The sequence below is a fragment of the Glycine max genome, chromosome 9 (genome assembly GCF_000004515.6).
Source record: "Glycine max cultivar Williams 82 chromosome 9, Glycine_max_v4.0, whole genome shotgun sequence".
Classification (NCBI taxonomy): domain Eukaryota; kingdom Viridiplantae; phylum Streptophyta; class Magnoliopsida; order Fabales; family Fabaceae; genus Glycine; species Glycine max.
In genome coordinates, this window is record NC_038245.2 from 42548885 (window position 1) to 42575120 (window position 26236).

The following is a 26236-nucleotide window of genomic DNA, read 5'->3' on the forward strand; positions in this document are numbered from 1 at the left end:
CAACAGCCTGCAAATTGGGTTCCAAGTGCAACCAATGAACTTAAAAAGAAAGGGTGAAGATTTCAACAATGATTTTACCAGAAGCACTATCAATCTTCCACTATTTTGAATTAAAGAAATAAAATATTTACAAGTCCAGCAATTAGACAACCTAAGTCTGTATATGACATAATGTACAAGCCGGTTACAGTAAGAAGCATAAGACCCAATACATAATTATATACAAACTTCCCTTTTCATGCAAGGAAGGGAACACAAGAGTTTCTAATCAAGTAGGGTCCTAACACCAACATAACCAATGCCTCAATGAGTGTTTGCATGTGCATTGTAACTTCCTTTTCAATGTGCTCCAATGTTTTTCTCCTTCCCTAATTTGTTATCAACAGTAATGTCGAGCTATGGGACTTTTTAAAGCATTCAAGTACTCAAGCTTCTCCATATAGTAAGATTTCGATGGGGTCGCCAATTTAGGAGATTTAGTTATACTTTTTCATATTTTTCTTTCTCGTACTCTTCTAAGTCTCCTGCGGAGTTAGTCTTTAAGTCACTCCCTTCATTGGTTGAACTCCAACCCATGACATCTGAGAGAGTCATAGAAGGTGGTGTCTCTGAAAATTTTAAGTTGCTAATCTCATCCCCAGAGTTTGGGGAAGTCTGCTCAGCCACCGGTACAGAATCCAATGAATACCTTCTGCTGCTCACTGCCAATGAAGGGTTCTTTGTCACCGAATCAGCGTATAAGACATCATCAATCCTTGACATAACTGTGTAAGCCAGGCTTTCTATTACTCTTGAGTAGCTCTCTAGAATGGCTTGTCCAACATCCTGTGCTCATTTTGGAAGCATTCAAATTTTGTTAGTGACTGTCTAATTTGAAGACATACATGAATATTGAATAACGAGTTATTTGAATTGAATGTACTTTATTCGGAAAAAAAAATACTTGTAATCAAAACACGATCAAACATAAATAAGAGATACAGATTGGTTCCTATGATATGAAACCAAAATAAGGTAATATCAAAATGTCCTTTTTTATATAATAATTAATGTAACATGAATAAACAAACTAGTTGCAAAGTTAATTGCTTTCACCTTGTTGTATTGGATTTTGCTAATGTCAAGTGAAGATTGTGGAAGTCCTGGGAACTGATGTTTGAGCATCAGCAATATTGTCTCAGCTCTCTCCTCAAAGAGTTCCCTCTTCTCAATGCTCACTGCTGAACTCCAGGCAGACTTACTGTCCTTGTTGGTCATCTTCCTTCTCCATATCACTATGGAAGCTTCAATCCTATTCTTGAGGTCAAGCACCTTATGCTCTGTGGACATGTCCATTGTTGAGAGAAATTGCCCAGGATCAAAGTATTCCACTGTAATGCTCTTATAGACTGATTCACCAAGGCTTTCTCTACCATTCTGCCAAAGACATGAAGGAGAAGATTCACCCAAGTTACAAGTTTTGAGTTCTAATGAAATGATTGAGCCGATTAGAGATCTTTTTGGTCTAATGGGTCCGTTTGTTACAGAATTTTTTTGTAAAAGAATCACTTTAAAAATTTCTTGCAATTGTTTTAGCTTTTCAAAATAATAAGAAGCTGAAATGAATCTAAAACCAGAGCTATTTTGAATATTTTCACATAAAAATCAGTTTTTGCTTTTAAAAAAAGTAATAAATTAGCTTGCGCCTTTTCTTTTATAAAATCTCTAAAAAACTTAACACTAAATAATTTTACATCAATGTGACAAACTGGCCCTATATAACCTTGGGGAGAGATTCAATGTAGTTTTCAGGGATCTCCATTTCTGATAGTATTTGAGCATTTATTGCCATGGCTGCTTTAAGCACTTGGTTGACATTGTCCTTCTGGAACTGTATCCATTTTCCGGCCGGTTCTGACAGCCCTGTCGGGGGAACTTTAACGGTTGGTAGCCACCATTTGTCACTCTTCCTTTGGCTGTTACTGTTAACCTCAGAATTCTCATCATTTTTAGAGACATACCAGAACTCATTTTGATCTCTAAAGTTGTCTAGCGTGTCCTGTTCCATTGCTATCTAGTTAGTCCAAAATGGCTGAAATGAAGTTGTTTGAATAATAAATTTTTTTATCGGCAAATATTAATTGTTAGTTTGTTAGTTTTTGTTAGCAGAAGGGATCAAATCCGCGACCTTTCTTTCCTTCCCTCCTTTTTAACCATCCAACTAACATTATATCTCCATCATTTGAATAATAGTGAGTCAGATAAGATTTAACTACTTACAATGAGCATTGCATCTAGCTTGCGCAAGGCGGGGATGTTCATCAGCAAATCAGTTCGTTGCCGTGTAGTCATGATCTACATAAAGCCAGATCATATATTACTTTCTATGTATGACAAAAATGAAACTGAGATTTTTGGACCTCTCATTTATAGTTATACAAGGTTGCCTTGCCTACCTCCATGCTTGTTCCATCCTTAGCTATCTGTTGTGATGGAGCAAATTCAACAATATAATCAGTTACAGATAGAAGCCACTCAATTTCTTTTCTCCACCTTGCCTTTCTTTCTGAGGGCATTGGCCCCAGCTTTGATTGTTCTCCGAAAACAGATGCTGCATTGAATCAGAAACAAACAAATTATTGAATGGAAATTTCATTGAGACTTGAGAGAACATATTTCAGTTAGTCACACTTGTGATATACATGTGCTTGAATTTGAATTGAGATGACTGCACTATCTATTCTATTAATTTTATAGAAATCAAACCGTATGATTGAAATCACACTTCCTCTTCCAAAAAGAGGAAACAATTTCAATCCCTTTAGAAGCTTGCAGGAGCAATAGAATAGTCAATTGGCACACATAGATTGGAGAAAGAAAAAAAAAAGGAATATACCAGCCAGGTTTGTTATGGCATTTGACAAAGCCAATGCTGAAGAAACACCATTTCCTGCACCAGACATGTCTTCTCCTAAAAGCAGCTTAGCAAACCTTTCCTTCATCAAGTCAGCTTCTGAAATAAAAGCACAAAGTTGTTTTTAGCAATTTGTGCTTAGTGTTATTGATGATCTTCTACTAACTACTACTAAGAAACAGTTTGTGATCCTTATTTGTTATTTCATCACTTTGAGGGTCATCAGACTAATTTAACTGCAATCTGAAATCCAGACACAATCTTGACTTGGCTTAAAATTTAAAGAGCAAATATACCAGTTGGTGGCTTGGGAGGCATTTTAGGTGCTTCAATACCCAAGCTTGCTGTTGGACTATGATCACTATTGAACTGAATCTCAAATGTATGATGATCAAGTGAGCTTCTAGACTCAAAGCTTTTTGAGTAAATCTTACTATCACTTTCACCTGCTTCATCATGATCCTTATCAAATAAACCATGGATATGTTTCCCTGGGATCTCAAACATCTTCCTGAAATGAAAAGACTTGGACTTCTCCATGCTGATTTGGTGATGAAAAGCTCGAACCATCGTTCATTAAACCTTCTTAGATTGTCACACTGTCACCTTTGTTTTATAGAAAAACAAAGGAACAAGTAATTGGGTGTTGAAATGTTGGCCTTGATTGAAGATATGTTTGTTGTGTTCTCTCTTCTTGATTTTTATTATTTTTTTAAAAAGTACTATTTGTTCAATGAGAGAAAGAACAGAAAGAAGGGAAACAAAAGAGAACCTTCAATCAAAAAGAGAGAGATGTTAAAGAATGTCAGCAAAAAAGTATAGGAGAAAATGAATAACTTAACGTTGTTTCAATGAATTGTGGTGTGCATGTTTGAAGCAGAAAATAGTAGGATTAGTTTGAGGGCAGTAGTCTGTGGAGTTTGTTTTTGAATGAATGGATGAGAGGTTAATGCTTGCTATTGATTACCATTAAAAAAAAAAAAAAGGCAAGGAAAATCATATATATGAACTATAGCAGTTTTCTCCACCCGCTATTTCTCTACCACCCCTTTGGTTATCATGATAACCAATGCCAAAAATATAAAAACAGATTGAAGGAAAAGAAAATGAATGAGTGAATGAATGGATGCAGAAACTGGCATAGAATGGAATTTAGACAACTGTATTTAATGGTTGTCATATTTTCTGTTAATTTGAGATCAAATTTGGATTAATTTTCGGAGAGCCACAAAATGAGGTGACTATAATTAGAATAGAGCAAGCCTAGGGAAACAGTTTAGTGTAACTCCCTGATCCTAATTCTTACGCATTTTTCATAAACCCTAGTGATATGTGTGTGATTGATGTGTATGCCTAATTATAATAGAGAATATTATTCCCGTAAAAAGCTTTTACAACAATGTCTATTTTCTACATAAAGGAGAGAGATTGGATGAAAAGAGAAAGTAGTCTGAGATAACTAATTACAACAATGTCATATTTTCTACAAAATGTTGTGAAACATCATTACTTGTTATAATATTTTGCTTTTAGGACTTTGGTGGTAGTAAAAAAAAAAACAAGATGCCTCCGGGCTTATGGCAACTGACATTTTTTTAATATACTAATGAAAATCAAACTCAAATCCTCAAGCATCTAATCCAATTTTTTCATTACTAATGGATATCTCTATGCTATGCACAAAAGTACGCAAATTCAAACAACGGCTGATTTGTGATTTCCTTCAAATTTATCTTTTATCTTTTCCTTTTTATTTAATCATTAGCCATTAAAATAGTGTTTCGTACCTTTTGGGGTTGTATAGACTTTATAGAATTGTTGTTGAAAAAGATATTCATATTTATCCTATACTCACGCATACTGTAATTTTAATCCTCAACACCTATCCGCTATTCCATTATGTACCTATATACTCGTACATATCTTTGTTACTTGTAATTTACTTATATATAAAGTCAACAAATTAATAAAAATATATTAGTTAGAAAAATTATTACAATTAAATTGAAAATTCACTTTTAAATTATTAAAATATAGCTTTAAAAGCGTTCAAATCACCCATTACTGTTGGTTTAAATGCTATTAAAACTTTTCTGTTACAAAAATTTTAAACCAAAAATATAGCCTTTCAACGTTAAGTAGTTTTAAACCACGCTATAACTATTCAGCGTTCAGATAAAAACACAATTCAGTTTTAAAAAATAAAAAATAAATCATTTCTATATTATAAGATTTGTTACGGCCTTGGTCCTTGTTTCTTTACTTTAGTCGCTTCTTGTTTTCGCCTTTTTCATTCTTTCTCTCGTCTGTAACAAAAAAAATAGTTATTAAATTCATAATTAATAAAATATATAATTAAATTAATATATATAATTGGTGTGGTACCATGCTGTGTGAGTAGTATAATATCCATATATACACCAATCCCTATTCGAATTTGGGGTAAATACTTGTTCCGGATTCATCCCAACAAGCGAGTATTTATCATATTCATTTGTGAATATTTTTGTGGGCATTTTTATAGGGTCGGACTATATTTTATCATCCTACTTACACTCCTAAGTATGTGTAGATGTTGACAAAATTGATTTTGAAGTAATAAGTAAAATTTAGTATAATATTTTTTATCCAATGTAAAAATTATTCAAAAAAATTTCAACTCAAAATTAATTCTGCATACACAAGCAATTTTAAACTCTTTGTCGATATAAGCTTTTGTTTATCTTTAATGGCCTAATGTAGGACTTAATAGTTTTCAGACATTCCCTTCAAGACCAACAAGGTTGGGCTTGTGAGTCTGGAAGACCCAATTCTTTTTCTCTTCAGTTTTTGTTGGATCGGTACAAATTGTTAGGCTATTGGACTTTGCACAGGACCAAAATACAGGGTGGGTGTAGACTAGATTGTGGTATACGGACAAATTACATTTTGAAAAGTTTATTGTAAAATGTAGTGGAAAGTACAAGAAATAATAGTGAGAGTGAAGGAAATTTTATCCCTAAACTGTATCTACATGATCATGCATAAGACTGTATACTGTATCGTCCAAAAAATTCGAACCAATTAAGTTCAACCCCTCTATTCTTAAGTGAACTTTTGCTTTTTATTTATTTATTTGTCCAAGGCTTTATAATTCTTATATCAAAAACAAACTCTTCAACCATAACCTCGCTCCTTCTAAGCCAGAATTCATGGAAAGGTATAACTGGGGAAGCATTGAAGCAACCGTTGAATTTAGCAATAGTCTAATTCAACAAGTTTACATGTTACAGTTGCTCTAAGTTTTTGCACAAAGCATCGGTCAAACTTAAGCTATGGAACTAACTATTGACAAGAAAAGCCACTACAAAAATATAAAACAATCATTAATGACAAAGAAGGATTAACTACCACCTTGTTTCGCAGTGAAATTCCCAAGCCTCTCTCACTATCATTATCTTACCCATGATTATTTTACAATTTTAAATCATTTCCCTTATACGATTCACATGCTGCCTCATGGAAAGACGGTGCTCCAAATTAATCAATTTAATTATGTTATTAACAATCAATTTCATACATACAAAATTATGTAACATATCCATACACGTACATAAAAACAATGAAAGGCTACAAAAATATCAAATCGAGAGCATTGAGTGGACAAGCTAGATAACAAGATGTCTCATTCCAACACTCATCATGGGTCACAAAAATACAAGGAGCAGCAGAAGCTGGCTTTTTATTGTTTTTTCTTTGTGCGAGTGGGACCGTGTGTATGAGAATCCATGTTCACCATCATCATTCAAATCCAGTTAAGAGTTTTGAACATTGTGATACATTCTTTTTCACTATCATCTTTTATTTCATTTTGAAATTAACTATTCTTATTTGTCTCTTTGATTATGTATACTTGCCGGCTTGCCCCTTGTCCTTGTCCCCATAATATAATTTCTGAGTCAAGCAAATTCATGCAAATGTATTTCATGCAGCGTCTCTGCACAAGCTCCATATGACAAGACACAATAGTCCTCAACACATTGCATGGCAAATGTTGCCACCTATCCTCCTTCTAAATTTAAATTTCAAATTTTTTAGATAGTGCCTTGATAGAGATTTTGAATGCGTATTTCTATAGATGTGAAAGAAACTTTGGACATCAAAAGAGAATTACTTTGTTTATTTTGCAATTATTTAATGAAAGGGGTTGGTAGCTAATTAGCTATATTGTGACCCATCTATATGCTACGTACCCACTTGTGTTCTTTTGTCTTGATTATCACACTGAGATACGTATTTGCTAAAATTTAATTAACCACAAATTTTAAAATTAAAGATGCTTTCCTCTTTCATGCTTTCACTCCATTTGCTTAACCGCCAGAATTAGCAGAACATGAAAATTTTGAATTAGATGATGCTGGTGGGTTTGATAAGGAAAAGTTAACAGTGTAAAGCAGAAGAAAAAAAAAAAGAGGTTGTGTTTAGTAGCCAAAAGGCTACACTCATTTTAGTATTGAACACCATAATTGAGAAATGGGCCAAGCTTACACGTCAATCTTTGTTTTCCTTGTTTGTCTAAATCCATTTCAGTTGCAATTACACCCACTTTTTTCCCTATCTCTGTAATTTTTGCTTTTATAAAACAATGTGTGTATGTCCGTTCATGAGTCGGGAAGTGCAAAAACTTTCTTATTCTATTATCTTGGGATAAGATAATTGATACTACTGTTTATTAGTGGTAAATTTGTGATCTTATTTACATAATCGAGATGTTTTTATTTTTATTTATTTATGCATATGTTTGTAAAGAATATATCCAATTGTTCACAGTGTGACTAACTGCTTCAGAGAATTGAAGCCACTAACAAGCCCTCCTTTCAACTAGTTCAATTTTTTTATATAATTCAAATCTTGATTGAATAAATTAGTTGTTTTTTTCCAAGTATTTTGATGCTTTGCACGAGTCATAAGGTTAACATAATAGTATAAGAAAAAAATAGAGAGAGAAAAATATCGTAAGTTTGAATATTTTTCAGTTAAAAAAATTAATAATTAATAACTAAATTTATTGATAAATTTTATTTTTTGATGTTTTGCGAGAAGAAGAAAAAGTACTTTGATGCTTGAATAAATATTAATTAATTTGGTACACGCGCTTATTGAATTGCAACTACCATAATTATGTGCTCAGTGTGTCGGTTTAAGTGTCATGCTTAGGAGGAGTAGCGGAGCATTGAACACTTAAGTTGTACCCTTTTTTAAAATAACAAACACTGACTTCAATTCAAATTTACAACCAAACAAGGAAAAATAAACTGGTGAGGATTCAGTTACATTTATTATAGGGACCAAGTGCAGAGTTGTGAAATGCAACAAGAGTCCTGTGACTGAATTTAAAAAAAAAAAAAAAGAGCCATTTGAATAGCTTGTTTGAGCCTTGAGGGGTACCAACTGACAGGTGTAAAATACAGATGAAGTTTAATTGAAGGGTAAAAACTTGGAATTGATTGTAGATAGTTTCTTATTTAGGGAAGCAAATATTGGTAGTAATTAGAGTTTTGTATGAAAATGTAAGTCCTCTCACCCTAGCTCAAACATTACCTGGAAAATCTTTTTTAACAAAAAAGAAAAAATCTTTCTCTTATTTATTTTCTATGATTTCTTATGACATTGAATACTTTGGGTTAGACTTAGTTTTATTAGTAAACACATACTAATAAGGTGTTTATATGGAATTTTCAAATTTATAAGCTGTGTTGTGATACACGTCTAGTGAAGACTAACACGCATCACACTAAAGCTAATACATAAAGCTATACAACATATTTTGTTTGAACTTAACACGAAAAATATTAAATACATGCGTTTATTAATTCAAGCTAGATATGTAGTGCGGTTCCTGAATGCATAATTGTTTAGCTAAATTGTTTATCATAATTTTGTAGACTTTAGAATTCTACATAAATTTAAATACTTTACATGAAAAACCATTCAATGTTAAGATTGTTAAAATGGGTGATTAATTTAATTTTATGAATCCTATATTACTTTAAAAATATTTTATTTATCATATTAATTTATTAAACAACAGTTACGTCATGTCATATATTTCAATGAAAAAAATATTAAACAATATTATATAAAATTAAATAACTCACGTAAACATACACGTTTGAGTTGATGTAATGAAAATGTAATATATACTCATGTCGAGAATTAATGTTTTGATTAAATATTTATTTTGTGATATATTTTGTAAAAATTGAACAGTATTATACTAGGTGATATATATTATCCTTTGATAATAAGGGACTTTGGCCGGCAAATTTCTCGTGGTATGTTGTTAGTTATTTATGGAGTTTTGGTTGGTTGATTTAGCTACTTGTCACTATTTATTATTTAATATATATGCTCTCAAAATGACTGAAATGAATCAATTTTATAGGTATGAATAAATATAGTTCAAAGCTACTTACTGTACATGACAACATGCAATCAGGAATTTTTCATCATTAAAGATGTAGGTGGGGTTATATGTCTTTCAACTAATGCATTACTTAGTAGTAACAGTTCGCCTTTAATGAATATTATTACAAGTGGTACAAAGGTTCATATGAGGTGTGTGAACAATGAATGGATTGGTTTCCTTTCTGTTCGGTGAACCAAATGCCCTCATCAAGGCTTTGTCAAACACAAATTTTTCAGTCCTCTAGTATGTGTTTTTCTTCTTAATTTATTTTTTCAATAAAAAATTAAAAATTTTACAAAATAAAAGATTTGTTTTGGGTACATAAAATATCCTGTACGAAATATAATTCTATTTGGGCCCCAAATAAGATTATTATACTTTCCAAAAATAAAACTTTTTTTTTAAGTATTTAATACGATTATATATTTATTTATTAACAAAAATTAACAACTAATAATTAATATTTGTTGATAATAAAAAATAAATATCAATTGATCTACGTTTGATGACACGGATCAAGAATTAATGTAAGAAAGGAAATATTACGAAAGTTTAAAAAGCATTCATCAGATTTACCAAAGGAAAAAATCGTTTCCATAGAATGCTAGGGATTCAGACCATAAGTCAACAATTTTAATAAAAATAATTCCTTCATGTTAGCATTTAATCTTGAAATTTTGGTTTGAAGATGGAGTTATATGCCGACAAATTTAGACTTTAGTTGTCGCGTAGGGACAAGTGGATCTTTAGTAATTAAGGAAGGATTCATCCTAGGCAAGCATTTGACTAACAACAGAAAGTTCTAACAATTATAATACTTTTACTGTAAAATTAACATAAAAATTAGTTAAAAGTTAAAAAATTAATTAATAGTTGAAAATTAAAAAATTAGTTTATTAAATTAAAAGTATTCACTAAAATTAGTTGTAAAATAAATAAATATATCAAAGATAAAAATAGAAGAAAATATAAAAAGCTATAAGTTAACGTTTTAAAAAATATTACTTCAAGAATCATTTCAAAAAATACTACTTTAAATAACATTTAAAAAAATTATAAGTTACTGAGAAACTATTAAAAAAAATTATTTACTGAACAACTAAATGAACTTTTTAATTGATAGAAAAAATAAAAACTAATTAAAATATCTTGTTAAACATAACTATAATAAAATCAATAAAAAAATATTATAATTCAGAAGGATTTTATTAGTGATACTGATTAGGGTTTCAATCAAGGTCTCCAATTGCTTTGCTAGAAGCTTGTTCTAAGTAAGTAATGCATCTTGGGAAGTGAGCTCAAGTAGACTTTTCTTTGCAAGAGTGTAAGCTTTATCTCGAAGAATTGTATGGTCACTGGTTGTCATGTTTTCAATTATCTCCATAGCTTCATTAGGTGTTTTTAACTTTATCTTACCTCCAACGGAAGCGTCTAGAAGTTGCTTCGAGTGAGGTCGTAAGCCATCAATAAAAATATTTAGTTGTATTGGCTCACTGAATCCATGCATTGGAGTCCGACAGAGTAAACCGTGGAAGCAATCTAGAGCTTCACTGAGTGATTCGTCTAGACTGATGAAATGAAAAGATATCTACCTTTCCTTGTGCTGTCTTTGATTCTGGAAAGTATTTCTTCAAGAATTTATCCACAACCTCTTCCCAAGTTCTCAGGTTATTTCCTTTAAACGAGTGAAACCATCTCTTAGCTTCACTGGCAAGGGAAAAGGAGAATAGGTTTAAGAAAATAACACCTTTTGGAACATCGACAATCTTAATTGTATTACATATCTCTATGTAAGTGGCCAAATGGGCATAAGGATCTTCATTTAGCAATCCTTGGAATAGGTAGCCCTGTATCGCTGTATGAGAGAATAGGGATATGAGATGTTAGTCGCTTGTACCTCTAGCCGCACAATACTTGTAAAGTATTGTGGTGATGAGGAATTGGAATAGTCCTCCAAGGTAACCTTTTGTGGCTCATCTCCTGTCATTGAATTATCTGTAGAAATAGAAAAAAGGAATAGATGTAGTTGGCTCGTCCAAATCAAATGGAAGTGGCGAGGATGTTGTAGAGGATGAGATTCCTCTGTCTCCTTGATTTGCCTGCTTTTCTAGTTGTTCTCTCATCCTTCTTAAGGAATTGTTCTTCCGACAGGTTGCCTTGATTTCTAGGTTTAGTGGAACAAGGTTTACCTCAAAAGCCTTACCTCGCATACAAGAAAACAAGAACAACTCGAGAATAGGTTATCAAGTTAAAGAATCTAATATGTATTAACATATTGAATTCAAAGAATCAAAGAATAAAGAATAATTGCTTAAAATCATATATATTTAACTACCGAGTTCAAGAAATACAGTCTCCAACAACAGCGCCAAAAACTTGTTGTCTCTTTGACAAGCGTACCCAGTTGCACAAGTAGTATAAAATAGTAAGATTGAGTATCATATTCCACAAAGATTGTGCTTGTACTCAAAGTTATATATGTGTGTGTGTGTGATTAAGCAATTAGAGATTTAAATCGAATATTGTTCATTGATTAACTACAAGTATAAATTAAAAAGAATTAACTACGAAACAAGGAACATGAAGGTTGAGAAAACAAACGCTCGAAGTTGTAAGATGGTGTTGTGATTGTGACACCCTCTACCCTTACAATTATAACTAACTAATTAAATAAATCATACAAAATTTAATTAAAAGATTATAAACACATAATAATAAAAGAAGGAAAAAAAAACATGCAAAATTAATTAATAATTTTTCTTTTTAAACACATTTAATTTAATCAATTCAAAAGGATAAAGGTTCACATCCACTTAGTGAAAACATAATAGAATATTACTTTTTTTAATAAAAGATAAGATTATCCCGGCTCAAAACAAGGCCGTCCACTCTAAATAAATAATAAAAAAAATCTAAAGTAGAAAAGTATAACACAATTATATCATTCAGTAAATCATAATCCCTATCACAGACTAAGTCTCTCCATCTCTAGCATGTGACTCATCATATGAAGGCTCACCTGAAACAAAGTGGCAATCAGCCCAAACACAAACACACACCGGGAGTGAGTTATCACATTCGTATATAATAAAACATTAGAGCATGTGAAACATATAATACTTAAAGCTGAATTTATATAAATAGCATTACTGCACAAAATCGCACACGTTATTCACACCCATTCAAGTTTACACACTCCATAAAATAACATCAACCACAATTGTTAACTCAATGAAATTCAAACACAAGCGTTATGCAACAATTATACTAAGACTCAAGCCTATATGCAATGTGGTACCATGTCTGTGAAAAACAACACTGTGGCGCTTAGGAGTACATGACAAAGCACACCACACAATGGGTATACTCGGTCACGCTCACTAAGTAACATCATAAGGTGACCAGTCAGGGTTACTCTGTTTTGCGAGAATGCCCCAACCACGTGGGATCAACATGGGCTTAAAGGAGCACTCAAACCGAGTATGTTTACCCCCAAGGCCTAGACTCCGAAGAATCCGTTTGGGCCTCACCTTCCTGATTCAGGTCCAACCCCTAAAATATTATTTTTTTATTTGCACGCAAACACTGTTTATGAGTTATATAGTACCCACGAGCTTACTCTTATATTTCAAACATATTTAACAAATTGCGCTATAGTTTAACCCTTCAGGATCCTAACTAGGAATCCTACAATTTTCTTTAACACTGCGCCTAAAAGTTCTCTCAAGGTACACACTGGTCGGGTTACTGTATAACTCATAACTTACATGACAAGTAATATCTCTACAAATATCAATCACACACTCATTCACAACCATGTTTCATGTCTACAGTTTAACATTTCACACTCTAACTAATTACAAAATATACTCAACAATTAGATAACAATATATCATAATAATAATAACATACACTATTTAACTTCAAGGCTTATAAACAAGTAACTATAAAATACACGTAAAATATATATATAAGTATATTATATTCAAAATATATAACAAAATATATATATTAACGTAAACGTAAACGTACATATCGCATATAACATATAAAAAGTATTAAATACATATTAATATAAAGTAATCACAATAATATCAAATATATTATTAAGTAAATACAAATTATATATAACAATAAAATATATACTCATATTGATTTCTATGAACAACATGTATACCTATATTTTAAATATATTTCAACTAAGTTGCCAACATAAAAAAAATGCCTAATTACAATGTGAATACAACTTTAGTTAATTTCTTTAAATGATTTTAGCCAATTCAATTATCCAACAATCCCTACACCTATGAATTTCATGACAAGAAATCACCCACGTGAAATAAAATATACAGTTTGTAAAAAACAGTATCAATATATATGTACACGTATACACTGCGGTGTAAAAATAATTATCTGGACACAATATACATTAGCACAGGAACAAGATTGAAAGGCCAACATATCTGGTATAAACAAAATCACCACCACACAATTTTTATGTTAATTATAAAGAATTCTAATTCCTAAGGTACACACCTAACAGAGAAACACATCAATCCTACAACAAACTCGCAACAGAACACATCAATTCTACAACAAACTCGCAACAGAACACCAATTGGTTCATCAAACACACTCAATCCGCGATTAAACATGAAAACATAATTAAATTCATAAACACCCCAAAATAACCCAAAAATTGATCCTCTAGGGATCCCTACACATGTTCATTCTAATCCCCAAGCGTGAGTAACTCATCCCTTACCTCGAGGTAGTCGCTTAAATGTTCTCTGTTAGCAATGATGACGTCTCTGGTGCTCTCTAGAGCTCCTCCTCTGATTGCTCTGTTAGGGTTCTTGTGCGTCAGAAAAGAAGAAAGGAACAGAATGTGTTTTCCAAAAAAGCTGCTCTAGGTTAACATTTGGCTTATATAGTGGAAATTTATGACCTAATAATTTTTATTTTATTTTTTCTTATTTATTTATGTATTAATTTATTATTTTCTTATTTACTTATTAAAGTTACGGCTGTTACAGTGATGATTTAAGGAACGTGTTCGGGGCTTTGCTTGCGAGAACTTCTCTTGATATAATCTTAATGGATTTTTCTATTCTTAACATTAATATGGTTATTATCCGCATCTACTAGTCTACTCTAACCAAGATCCGAGTGAAAGAACCTAAACCACTTAATATTGCTCCCAATCCCTTGGTGATTGATTACTAAATGATTTGCATTAAGAACATAAATGCATGAACATGTTAAAAAAAAACCATTTTATCCCTAGATATACTCACTTTAGATATTCTTTCCAAGTTCTTAGCATACAAACATTTCCCAATATTTATATCCTAAAACAGTACATAAAGATGGATGATCAAACCATAAGTATGTAAATAAGCATAGGGGATGAATAATAATAACAACATCATATTAAGAGATAGTTTATAATCATTACATCACATAGAGTTTGGTTTGCAAAGCCTCTCATTGTCATGGGAGACTTACAAAAAATAAAGGTGGGATGAAAGGAAAGAAAATGGAAGAAAGATAGATTGAAACGGATTGGCCAAAATTTTAAAAAAGGATTTCCTTACATTGGCTATTTGTTTTCCTCTACTTCTTGTTGGTTTCTTCGTGCATGAGGAAACAAAATGTTTCCTTTCTTTTTTATATGCTTCACCAATTAATTGGCCAATTAGAACTCACTTGTGCGCTTGGCGTGACCCTCGCGCTGAGCGCACATGTTCAACTAGATCAAGTGACCACGCGTTAAGCGCAAGATGCGCACTTGCTCGTGACAGCTGTATATCAATGTGGCTCCTTGCTCTAAGAGGTTTGCTTGGGTCGAACGATTCTGACTCGTTGAGTGAGGAGGTCACGTTGAGCGTGACACTTATGTTCATCCATCCTCTTTCATGTTTTTGCTACAACTCAACTTTACACAAAATATAATAAAAATTACTTTAAAATTATTAACTTTAGTATCTTTTGAATAAAAACTCAGAAGAAGTTAAGTCCTATTATTTTAACACAACATAAGTAATAAAAGATAAGAAAATAAGATAATTATTATGTGATTTCAATATACAAATAATATATAATAACACTTATTAAATAAAAGGGACTAAAAGTCAAAATAAAAAATTATATATATTGAATAAAACTAGTAACTTGATCAAATACTATTATCACCTAACTCTGGATTGAAGACCATATTTTTGCAAGAAAATTAGCAACTTGTTTCCCACTCTAAAGACATTTCATAATTTTTAAGAATTCGTTGGCCGATTTGTGTTTTATTCAAATTTTAATTTTAAAAGAACTTAAAAGTTTAAACATATTCCAACTCACATTGATATGTTGTGACCAATAAAAAAAAGTCACATTAATATGTAACATTTAAGACTCTTTTATTTAAAGTTAAATAAAATAATTTTTAAATCATTAAATGAAATTGATGTATATTTAATTTTAACTAATGTAATTAAGAATTCGATTACTAAGTCCATGCATTTCAATACTTAATGGTTAGTTTTAGAGTTTAGTTTCCAACTAATGGATACTCAGATTTTTTTTAAAAATAACTATAAGTTTACATTAAAACATATATTTCATTAAGAATGACGATAATTAATTTTTCAATACCAAGATAAACACAACTTAGTAGAACTAGTATATAATGATTTATTAGGTTCAGATGGATTGCTCAATTCCTAGTTTTTTTATATTGTCGTTTGTATCAATTATTATCTGCATCTGCAGTATTTTAAGACACCTTTTTTATGTCAAGCTACGCGACAAAAGAATAATAATAAAACCTTCGATTCACATAAAATAAAGAAATAATAAGAAATTAGACTTAGAAGGCAAAGTTCCATACTTCCTTCCAGTAAAAAATTCACGGTATATATATCAAAACATTTTTTTTAATATATGAATACCGTATGCACTCTGCAAGTATGCATTTAGCATGCTTCAGATGTCATATTATTACTATAATCTCATTAAAACAATGTCTTATTATAAAACCAATCATTTACGTATGACAGCAGATAACGAATTTAACCTTAATCAATGCCCTCTAGCTGACCAATCTCAATCTTCATAACAGTAAAGTGCCGTGAAGACCCGGTTTCTAACTACATTATTTATTAACAGAAAGAGAATTATGCATCATAAAATGTTTTTATCACAGTAAATTTGCTTATTTTTAAAACAACTATCATAGGCAGTGTTTGTGGAGGAATAAGTTTTTTCTTACTTGAAAATTAGATTTCTGGAAAAGTGGAATGAGTTTTTTTTTTTGGGAATTATAATTCTTAAAAATATATAAAATATATTGGATTAGTAATATGTTTCCTAAAAATTAAAGATTAACGTAAAATGCATAATTGAATTTTTTTTCTCCACTCAAAAAGTTGGATTTGTAGGATCATAATTTCATGACAATCTTTTTTTATTAATTATATATCAAAATATAAGAATCATATTTTTTCAATCTAAGGTTTAAGTTTTATGAGAAAGTAAAAAAAAAATTATCTACAAAATATTCTCTAAAATAATTCAAATAATAATTTATAATTTAATACTATTATTTTTACATTAGTGGATAGAAGATAGACTCATTTATTAATTAATTCATTTTCAAAAGTGGCTCATAAAAACACCCTTTTGTGGTAATTTTATTTTAAAATAATAATGACATGATAACTTTAGAAGAAAAAGAAGTACCAAATTTTTTTGTTTTCATCAACGGGCTTGCGTGGAGCCATTTTCCCACTCTGTGACTGTCTGACCCGTGTGCTTTTGGAACAGGCTTTGCTTTGCTTCTTTGGCGCTCAGCAAACATTGTGTACTACCAAAGCCATTTGCTGCCATTTTTCACATCCATAATCTTTCAGTGATTTTCTTGTCTCAAAACAAAAACCCTTTGAACAATACTGAGTAGCAACACACACTGTTTTTTTTTGGAAGCTCAATGTTGCTACTATCTATCTACCCTTCTCACAATTACAAAGTCAATGCTCCCACTTAACTGTTTTGTTTCTCCCATTTGGATCTGAGTCTCTTGCTTGCACCTCATTCCCTTGGATGAAGCTTCCCTAAACCTTCCTGGCTTCCTCACCATAAATGTAACTTTTTTTCTTAATGTTTTCATGAGTTTCTCATCTGGGTTTGGGATTGGTGCTGCTGATAGTGATGAACAGTTGAAACAAAATCAAGGGTGAGTGTCATAAGTGTAGTATTAAACCGTCAATTCTGACTTCTTTTTGGGTTCAACTGTTGCATTTTTTACTTTTTTTTTGTTGTTGTGACTTTTGAAGATGAAAACTGAGGATGGTGAATGTTTGGTTTCATCATCAACTCTAAGAACAAAAAATAAAAGTGTGTATTTTTTTTATTAATCCAGAGAAGAAAAAATGGACTCTGATTCACAAAAATATTTCAGCTTGTCAATGGATTCTTGAAAATTATGATTGTGTGATTAAAGTTGAAACTTTTGGCATCATTTCAAAGTTGGGCTCTTTCTGATTTCGGTGGAGACTAACTTACAGATCTCAAACTCTCTCTCTGTACTTGCTTCAGGAATCCAATTGGAAAAAACATGTGCAAATAGTTTAATTTTCAATATTCGAGTGTGCTAATGATCGAGACTTTTTGTTTGTTTCTATGTTGATCTACCTGCTTTGTTTTGCTAGAATTGTTGTTTTGATGAGGTCTAATTAATTAATTAATTGCACATGTTTCAGTGGGACAACAAACAAGCCTTATTTTTTGTCTGATGTAGACAAACTGTGAGATCCAAGAGGACAAGACCATGTAAGTATTCTGTGAGATTTTAATAACAATTGGCATTTGTTTTGGTTGTTAGAATATTACTAGCCTCCCAGCTTGTTGATGAAATTCCTGTGACAGAGTATCCCCCTCAAGACAGTCATGTATAGACCATTCATGACATGTGATGATCCAAAGGGGGTTGTTGAGTGTGGGGCAATAAGGAAATACAGGACCAGTTCTCAGAAAATGAAGGAAAAGACAAAAAATAGGAGGCCGGCCGAGACGTCCTTGGCAAACAAACAAGACAAAGAAGAGAAGGTTTCAAAAGGATCCACAGAAAGGTCTTTTGATCCATCATCGTTGCAGCTCATGGAGGTATCCAGAGGGGCTCAAAGGTTGAACAACATGATTCATTCATGGTCTAGGGGTCTTAGGTATGATGAAAGGTCTGAAGATATAGCAAAAGATTTGCTAAAAGGGGCTCTTGACCTGCAAGAGTCTCTACTAATGCTTCGCAAGGTGCAAGAGGCTTCACAACACATGGCTAGTTTGAAAAGAAGACAAAATGAGAAATCTGAAAGAGGCAGATTTGATGCAAAGGTGATTGATGGAACTGCACATTGTGATCATTTTGGTGAACAGAGTTATCCAATGAGGTTCCAAAGACGTTGGCCTTCAGCTGATGGTTCTTCAAGTAGTTGCAACGAGGAGCTTAAGAAAGTGATTAAAGAGAGCCTGGTTAGGCAAAATTTGTTCACAACCACTGAAGGGTTGGATTCAGCATCCACATTCCGCTCTACAAACTCAAGCCAGTCTTCTGTGGCTTGGAATGATAGGCTTTCTGATTCTTCTTTCTCACCAACAACTTCAAGGAGAGAAAGAGGATCCAATCTGGTTGCCAAGCTGATGGGTTTGGAAGAAGCCTCTTCAAGATCATTTCCAGCTGTTATACAGAAACAGTTGGAGAGTCCAATGATTCTGAATCAGAAGAGGCCTGTATTTGACATAGATATGCCTAAGGTAAGAAAAAATGTTGAGACGGTTAATCTAGAACATAAGATGACCTTGAAGGAGATTCTTGAGACTACTCATTTCAATGGAGTTTTAAAGAGTCCTGTCAGAGAGCCTAAGGTTCAGGTCCATCATTCCATTGATCCACATTACAAACATTTTGGCGATTTACCTCCCATTGTACTTATGAAACCTCGGTGTACTCCATATCGAGAATGTGCAAAAAGTTATGAGCATGTTGTTCCTCCAGAAGAGTTATCCCTTAGAAATCTAAAAGCAAAATTTCTCCCTTCCAAAGTATTCCAACACAGAGAAGGCTCAACCACCAACATGGGAAAGAAAATGGAAGAATATGTATCCAAAAGGCTTGCCAAAGAGGAAAGAGCTAACCTCCTCAGAGAGGGTGTGGAGCTGAAGGAAAAAGAAATCAAGCCTGTTGAAAATGAGAAGGCTCCAGGAGGTAAGTTAAAACCGCAAAGTCATGTCAGTCAGAAATCACAGGTAAATGAAACCGTTGATAAAAAAGCTAAGGTAAAGACCATTACAAGTAGAAAGCTATCAGAAAAGGAGGTTTCAAAACCCAAACAACAACAACAACAACAAAGCCTTATCCCACTAGGTGAGGTTCCAAAACCCAAAGTTGTGAAGAAATCTCAAGATAAAGGAGAAATTAGCTCAACAAGTACAAAGTTGAGGAAACCACAAAGTGGGTCCAGAATTGACAAAAATGAGATTCCCAGCAGAAAGAGCACTGCTTCAAATTCAAACACCATCTCAAAACCAAAGAGTAAAAAAAACAGTAATACCAATTCCAAGGAGCAGAAAAAGAATCAGATGAAGAAGCAAAGGCCCGCCGTTGCGGAGCCTGAAGCAGCTAAACCAGTTGTAAGTTTACTTTTGCTCTCATTTTTTGTCTCTTGTGAATGTAACAGTATTGAACTATCTGTAAGAAAATTGAGTTTGTTTTAGTAATCCATGAATGAAGGCCTTAAATCTGAATTTTAATTCATTATTCTTCTGAACAGGATGAACAGTTAAGAGCAGAAGAAGCAAATAGTCTTGATGTTTCTTGTAAAGATGATTGCCCTGAGATTAGAATAATCACTACAACAACATATGATCTTTCGGTGGAGCATGAAGAAGTAGATGCATATGCAAATAAGATTAGAGGTAAGTTTCTCTCAAGTTAGCATCAGTAGTGCCACATATTAAATGATTAAATGATTACATGATGAAAGGTTATGCATGTAATATTTTTGGGAAAAAAAAGTATGGATATAACAGCTCATATATATAGAGAAAATAGTCTATAGTCTATACATTGATGGTAAGTCTATTGGCTTGTACGATCACTACCTTAAAAGTCGTACCTACCATGATTTCTATAGTGTAAATTTTTTTACACTGAGAGTGCATCAATATAAAACTCATCTAAATCATAAGTTTCTTCATGAGTCATGACATAGCAGGTATATTTTTACATAACTTATATATCTTCCTTTTTGATATATTGCAGAAATTTGTGAGCTAAGCCAGAGTTCTTCAAGTGATGATATTTTGATGCTTAAGTCTGAACATGAAAATGATGCTATCCCTGCTGAGGAAGCTCATAGCATCACCAATATCAGTTTCAGTGAAACTGATCGTGAGCCCGACAAAGACAGTTCTGAGCTGAAATATTTGCTTCTAACTAGTCAATCATTTATTGAACATGCAGAGGAGCTCCTCAATCTTGATGTTGACTGTCCCAAGATCCTACCAAGAAGTGAAACTAAGGAAATAGCCAATCTCAAACTTTATTTAGATTGTGCAAATGAACTCACTGAGCGAAAAAGCCTTCAGGGGACACAAGCAGTTCACCCTTTTTTGCTAACTTGTGCAGGTCATTCAAGATATCACATCTCTTTAGGGAGGTTGGTTGATGAAGTCTATAGTGCCATTGAGCATCTAACATCTTACAGTGAAAAACTAGCTTCAGATAATATCTATGCAATGATGGAGAGAGATATAAAGAGCAACAATGGACTGATAAATGGAATATGGAACTGGGGTTGGAGGCATGGATTTTCTGCAGATGAAGCTGAGCAAGTTGTCAATGAAGTAGAGAACCTAGTTTTAGGTGAATTGATTGAGGAGGTAATTGTAAATTTATGATTACATATTTTGAGACCATGTATACTGCCTTTAGATATCAGCATCTTCACCTTGTATATAAGGACTCATTCAATTGATACAAGAAAGAAGAGTTGAACCCCTTGGCTGCAGAAGTTGCATAATTTTGCTATGAATAGCTTTTGTCTTAGAATAGTATAATGATACTTATACCATTGGATTATCTATAATGCACATGCTAATTTCAAGCTATAGGAAAATGTGGAAAAGAGATGGAATTATAGGCATGCAACTTTAACCAATTACTATTTTCTAGGGCCATGATGCGTTTGGTCTTTGGTTCTAACCCGAACTGTAACTATTTTAAAAAATCACGATGCATGAAGATAAAAGATAGAGCTTTTGAATGCCTATATATTATTGCCCATTAAAAAATATGGGTTGATTGGTATATTGAATTTTGATTTTTTTTTGTCAGTCAGATTAGATCCGAATCAATTAATTAGTATAAATAACTACTTTTTAAAACATTTAAATATAAACCATTTTTCTTTTAATTACTTTAATGGTTTTAGAGTAAATTATCTTAAGCCCATAACCTGGACCCTCTCACGCAAGAATTTGGTCTTAAATGTCTCATCATCCTAAAATTCTCAAAAATCGGACCTTGGACCCAATCTCATATTCAACGTGTAGCCTAAACCAATAAGCATGGCAATTGATTTATTTTTTCAACAAAAAGTCATTGATTTTAATTTTTATAAATTTTAGTCTCTAACTTTTGAGTGATTGCATGACAAGTCAATATACCAGTATTTACACAAAAAAAAAAATGTCCCTGTGAAAGAAATAACATAAGAGGTGTCAATATTAATTGTATACCATATTACATCACTATTTTTTGCTTCCTAAGAATTAAACAAGATAAAAGGGGAGTTTACAACACTTACATCTCCTTCTCCTGTTCAGCTAACTGAACTAATTTCCCTTGATATTAAATAGTGATATGAATTGTTTTTAAAAAATTTAATGATAATTAAAGTTGACTTTTCAGTAAAATTTTGTGGTAAATAAAAGTCTTGAAAAATAAAAATAATTTGAATCATATAAACAAAAACTTAAAATATATTTAATAAGAAATTTATTATTTGAAAAAACATGTCTAAAGAATATAAAAGAAAATGTTATTTCTTTGTGTCATAATTTATTGATTATTGTAAATCTAACATATAATTTATAAGTGTTTCACAAATAAGATTTGTTAGAGGAGCTAGTAGTTGTTGTATATAGGTCACTGGGTTAATAGCCTGTGTTTTTTTATTTTAGTAATTCTTGGATTTCATTCCAGCTTTTTATTTATACTGTAATTTGTGCTTTACCATTATTAATGGAATTTGTTCCTCTGCAAAATGTGTTTAACACTCACTCCTCTTAGGACTAATAAAGACTCTTGCAATCTCAGGATGACTACTACAGTACTACTACTACTACCAAACATCATCATTATTATTGAGTAAACATGATATTACAACCAACAAAACAGTATTGTGTGCATAGCAAGGTTCAGGATTCTCTGCAATCGTGATACTCACCATTCAAAATTTTGATTTTAAGATGAAATATCAAAGAATTATATGCAACAAATTTTCCTGAGAATTGGACGATGACCGCATGATGTGCAATTTAAAATACATCTGCACCTGATCCCATTCAGTCCAGTCCAAGCAAAGCCAACTTACGTAATACATTTGTCCATACACATCTTTAGCAAGGTTGAAAAATAGAATCTTAAAAGCAAGCAAATTTACAAAAAAAATAAATGAAAAATTATAGTACTAAATCACTCAGAACTAGCAAGAGCTGACTGCAATACATCTTCAAGATACTTCTCAGCATCGGCATACTGCCTTTTCTTATCCTCAATTGCTAAGGCAGCCAAAGCTTTATCCTGGACAATCCCAATCAACAGAAATGTAAGAATTAACACAACATAGTTTTAAAAACAGTCAAGAATTATAACAAACAGAAAGCATGCAAACATGAAATACCGGAGGCAAATCTTGGTAACTCCTCAGAGTATCAAGGATGGGCTTAGTTTTCTTCTCTAGCTCCTTTCTATGCTCGGCCATTTCAACCAAAATCCCATGGCTAACCTCTGGATTATAACCTGAACGATCCAGCATTCTCTGCACCAAAGGTTATTCAACATGTAAAAAGATAACAATCAGAAGTATAAAAAATGCATGATACAATAGCATAAAGAGTACAACAATTCAGTATTATTTATTAATTTATTAATGGTGGCAGGGGCACATGGCAGTGAGCCAAAAATCTGTCATAAATATCCTAGACTGCAGCATATGACAAAATGAGAATGTTAAGATTGATGTGTGGTCATACAAGAAAAGATAAAATACAAAATGGCGTTATACGAGAGAAGATTAGTGTAGCACCCATTGAGGAAAAGATGACTAAAAATTGGTTAAGGTGGTTTGGGCATGTACAAAGAAGCCCCAAGAGGCACTAGTTAGAAGAGTATATTACATGATTTTTAGCACAAGAAAAAGGAGACCGAAAAGTACATTGGAGGAAATCATCAAGGGAGATAAAAAAAGGGATAAATATCAGAAGAAATGAAATTTGATCAAAAGTACACAAACTAACAAATCACAAACTTAAGGGATAATATCATATTATCATAAGCATCATAGCATAAAAGAGGTTTAATGGGTATGGGATTATTCGCTTTTCCCTCAATGACTAAAGTTTTCTTTCTGGTTGTTCTCATTCCCATCCTTTTCTTTTTTCTATCTATATCTCTTGTGCGCTAAAGATAAATCCACACCCAACCCGATATATCATATACATTCCCAACATATATCTCACCTCGAAGATCAAATTTCTCAAGCATCCCTCCACAAGAAAAAAGAAAAAAAAAGACACCATACCTTGTAGTTGTCACATTGCTGGTTGTACTGTCTTTCTTTTGCAGCCATTACTTGTAAGTTTGTCTCCCAGCTTTCCTTCTGAGCCTCACATGGGGCAACCTCGTCTTCTAACTGAGCAAGTGTTCTGTTTAAAAATTACTTCATGTAAACTTAGCAAAATAACTGATAACAAGAGAGTGTATTGTGCCAAAAAGCTGAATATACTATCTAAGGAGACATCATGTGATGCAGCTGCAACAACTAAGTTGAGGTGTGTGCAACAACCGCATTAGGTCGTGATTGCCACAATGCAATCAAAACTTGCAAGGCAACTGGAGTGTAAAACACACAATGAATGCATAAAAGCACCCAATTGCAAAGTTTTAAATTGCAGTTTGCAATACTGCAGTTTTGGATGCTTCCACAACAACACCACACCTGCAATTATATACCTACAATTTTCTGCAATTTTGACAATTGAAATTTAAAACCCTGTTTAAGTTAAATCATTTGAAAATTTACCTTTTTAAATAGGTTAGCCTGGCTATGGCCTTTCTGGTGTAATCAAGTAGAAGCTTGGATTCCTTGTTCACTTCAGCCCTTTTTTCCTCAACTTCAGTCTTCCTCAAGGAAATATCACCCATTGCTACAAGAAAGCTAAACACAGATTCCAGGGTGAGTTCAATATTCAAACTTCAAATATTGATGCAGAAACCAAAGCAAAACAAGAATGGTGAAAGCAAACAAAACACACCTACTCATTTCAGTATCTCTTATATTCAACAAGTTGGCGACATTCGCAAGAACTTGTGCCGATGTAACCACATTGGAGGGCAAGCTCTCCTGCGCCAATCCCAGATTCTCCAAAATCTCCCTAATCCTCGCAGCTGCAATATCATTTTCATTTTTTTGGTACAGAATTTGAAATCCAAGTAAAATTGCATCGTGATCAAGCAATAATGGCTATGCTCAAATACCCTAACCCTAACCCTAACCTTGGGATCGGTACTCGGAGGACTTGAGGCGGAAATCGCGAGCGACGAGGCGCGCGGCTTCGTCTTTGGCTTTGGAGAGAGTCATGAGATGGTTCAAATGTTTGACGCTGCGCGGCGTGTATTCGAATTCAGGAACGGATTTACCCGCGCCTTCGAACGTCTTCGCCAGCCACTCCTTCACTTCTGCCATAGCCTCTTTCTCACCGCCACTCATTCTTCTTCGAATCAAACTATTTCAGATCAAATCGAATCCTTCGTCTCAAAGGAACCAAACAACGAATAAACAAACGTTACCTGCTTCTTCTAAATCTGCATCAATGATCAAAAGTTTCTACTTTCCTTGCTTCAGTCGCGCGTTATGGTGAACAAAACCTCCATTTTTGAATTTTTATTCAAGGACTAAATATCCAAATTCTCCCTTCAATTTGTCATTAATTGTTATTGTTAAAAGAAATTGTTTTTTCTTTTCACTCAGTTTAATCCCTCCGATAAGTTACGTTAGGGATTATAACAATAATATAACAAGACAATTATTTGAAATTTAATATATGATGGATGATACATCATTTATACATAATGTTTTATATATTAAATATTTTTAAAAAAATTACCTTTTTCGTATGTGGTCTCTAAAAAATGTACTAAAACATAACTACAATTTTTTAAAAAAAAAAAAAGAGAAAAAATATTATATTTTGATTTTAAAAATTTAATCATTTATAATGTCGTGTTAATTTCAAGTTGTTATAAACACATAAAATAAAGAGGACAAAATTGAAAATGGTCATACTATAGAAATTAAATTGAAATTCTTTTTTTTTTAATCGATAGAAATTAAAAATGATATCAAAGATGTATAAAATTTACAATCAATCAATTGAACTAAAACTTTTTGATAAATTGAAATTCTTCATGATAAAATTTAAATTAAAAATATGTATTATAGTATTATTTCTAGAAATTAACCAAACAACTTGAATCACTGTTGTTCACATCAAATTTCTATGGCAAATAGGACAAAACAGATTATAATTTATTTATAATAAAAAAAGACTAATTTAAACGAGTA

At 32.4% G+C, this 26236-nt stretch overlaps 3 protein-coding genes across 4 annotated transcripts; 1 reads left to right on the forward strand and 2 right to left on the reverse strand.

Annotated features, from left to right (window-relative positions):
* Positions 1–103: 103 nt before the first annotated feature.
* On the reverse strand, positions 104–4184 carry LOC100778231 (rho guanine nucleotide exchange factor 8). Its single transcript, XM_014762276.3, has 7 exons — positions 3190–4184; positions 2876–2992; positions 2436–2590; positions 2260–2334; positions 1763–2038; positions 1096–1416; positions 104–825 (listed from the first exon to the last, which is right to left on the reverse strand). Exons 1-7 carry the CDS (start codon positions 3461–3463, stop codon positions 481–483), a joined length of 1563 nt encoding a protein of 520 aa, XP_014617762.1. The 5' UTR covers positions 3464–4184; the 3' UTR covers positions 104–480.
* Positions 4185–17090: 12906 nt separating this feature from the next.
* LOC102663636 (uncharacterized) lies at positions 17091–21397 on the forward strand. Its single transcript, XM_006587459.4, has 5 exons — positions 17091–17568; positions 18095–18164; positions 18261–20018; positions 20159–20303; positions 20650–21397. The coding sequence occupies exons 3-5, from the start codon at positions 18282–18284 to the stop codon at positions 21285–21287; spliced, it is 2520 nt and encodes an 839-aa protein (XP_006587522.1). The 5' UTR covers positions 17091–17568; positions 18095–18164; positions 18261–18281; the 3' UTR covers positions 21288–21397.
* Positions 21398–22927: 1530 nt separating this feature from the next.
* Positions 22928–25617, reverse strand: LOC100799130 (AUGMIN subunit 1). 2 transcript variants are annotated; one of them, XM_003534156.5, is made up of 7 exons: positions 25462–25617; positions 25168–25385; positions 24927–25059; positions 24695–24829; positions 24194–24317; positions 23294–23431; positions 22928–23193 (listed from the first exon to the last, which is right to left on the reverse strand). In XM_003534156.5, the coding sequence occupies exons 2-7, from the start codon at positions 25379–25381 to the stop codon at positions 23086–23088; spliced, it is 852 nt and encodes a 283-aa protein (XP_003534204.1). In that variant the 5' UTR covers positions 25382–25385; positions 25462–25617; the 3' UTR covers positions 22928–23085. The 2 variants fall into 2 exon arrangements, with proteins under 2 accessions (XP_003534204.1, XP_006587524.1); XM_006587461.4 differs by having other exon boundaries at positions 25168–25382; positions 25462–25616.
* Between the last annotated feature and the right edge of the window lie 619 nt (positions 25618–26236).

Coding starts and splice junctions, on each gene's coding strand:
- LOC100778231 (XM_014762276.3), bottom strand. CDS start 3,463: ATGGTTCGAGCTTTTCATCACCAAATCAGCATGGAGAAGTCCAAGTCT. Junction 2,993..3,189: donor GCCTCCCAAGCCACCAACTG/GTATATTTGCTC, acceptor CTTTTATTTCAG/AAGCTGACTTGATGAAGGAA. Junction 2,039..2,259: donor AGCTAGATGCAATGCTCATT/GTAAGTAGTTAA, acceptor GCAATGGAACAG/GACACGCTAGACAACTTTAG.
- LOC100799130 (XM_003534156.5), bottom strand. CDS start 25,381: ATGAGTGGCGGTGAGAAAGAGGCTATGGCAGAAGTGAAGGAGTGGCTG. Junction 24,318..24,694: donor AGGCTAACCTATTTAAAAAG/GTAAATTTTCAA, acceptor ATTTTTAAACAG/AACACTTGCTCAGTTAGAAG. Junction 23,194..23,293: donor GTTACCAAGATTTGCCTCCG/GTATTTCATGTT, acceptor GGGATTGTCCAG/GATAAAGCTTTGGCTGCCTT.
- LOC102663636 (XM_006587459.4), top strand. CDS start 18,282: ATGTATAGACCATTCATGACATGTGATGATCCAAAGGGGGTTGTTGAG. Junction 20,019..20,158: donor CTGAAGCAGCTAAACCAGTT/GTAAGTTTACTT, acceptor TCTTCTGAACAG/GATGAACAGTTAAGAGCAGA. Junction 20,304..20,649: donor ATATGCAAATAAGATTAGAG/GTAAGTTTCTCT, acceptor GATATATTGCAG/AAATTTGTGAGCTAAGCCAG.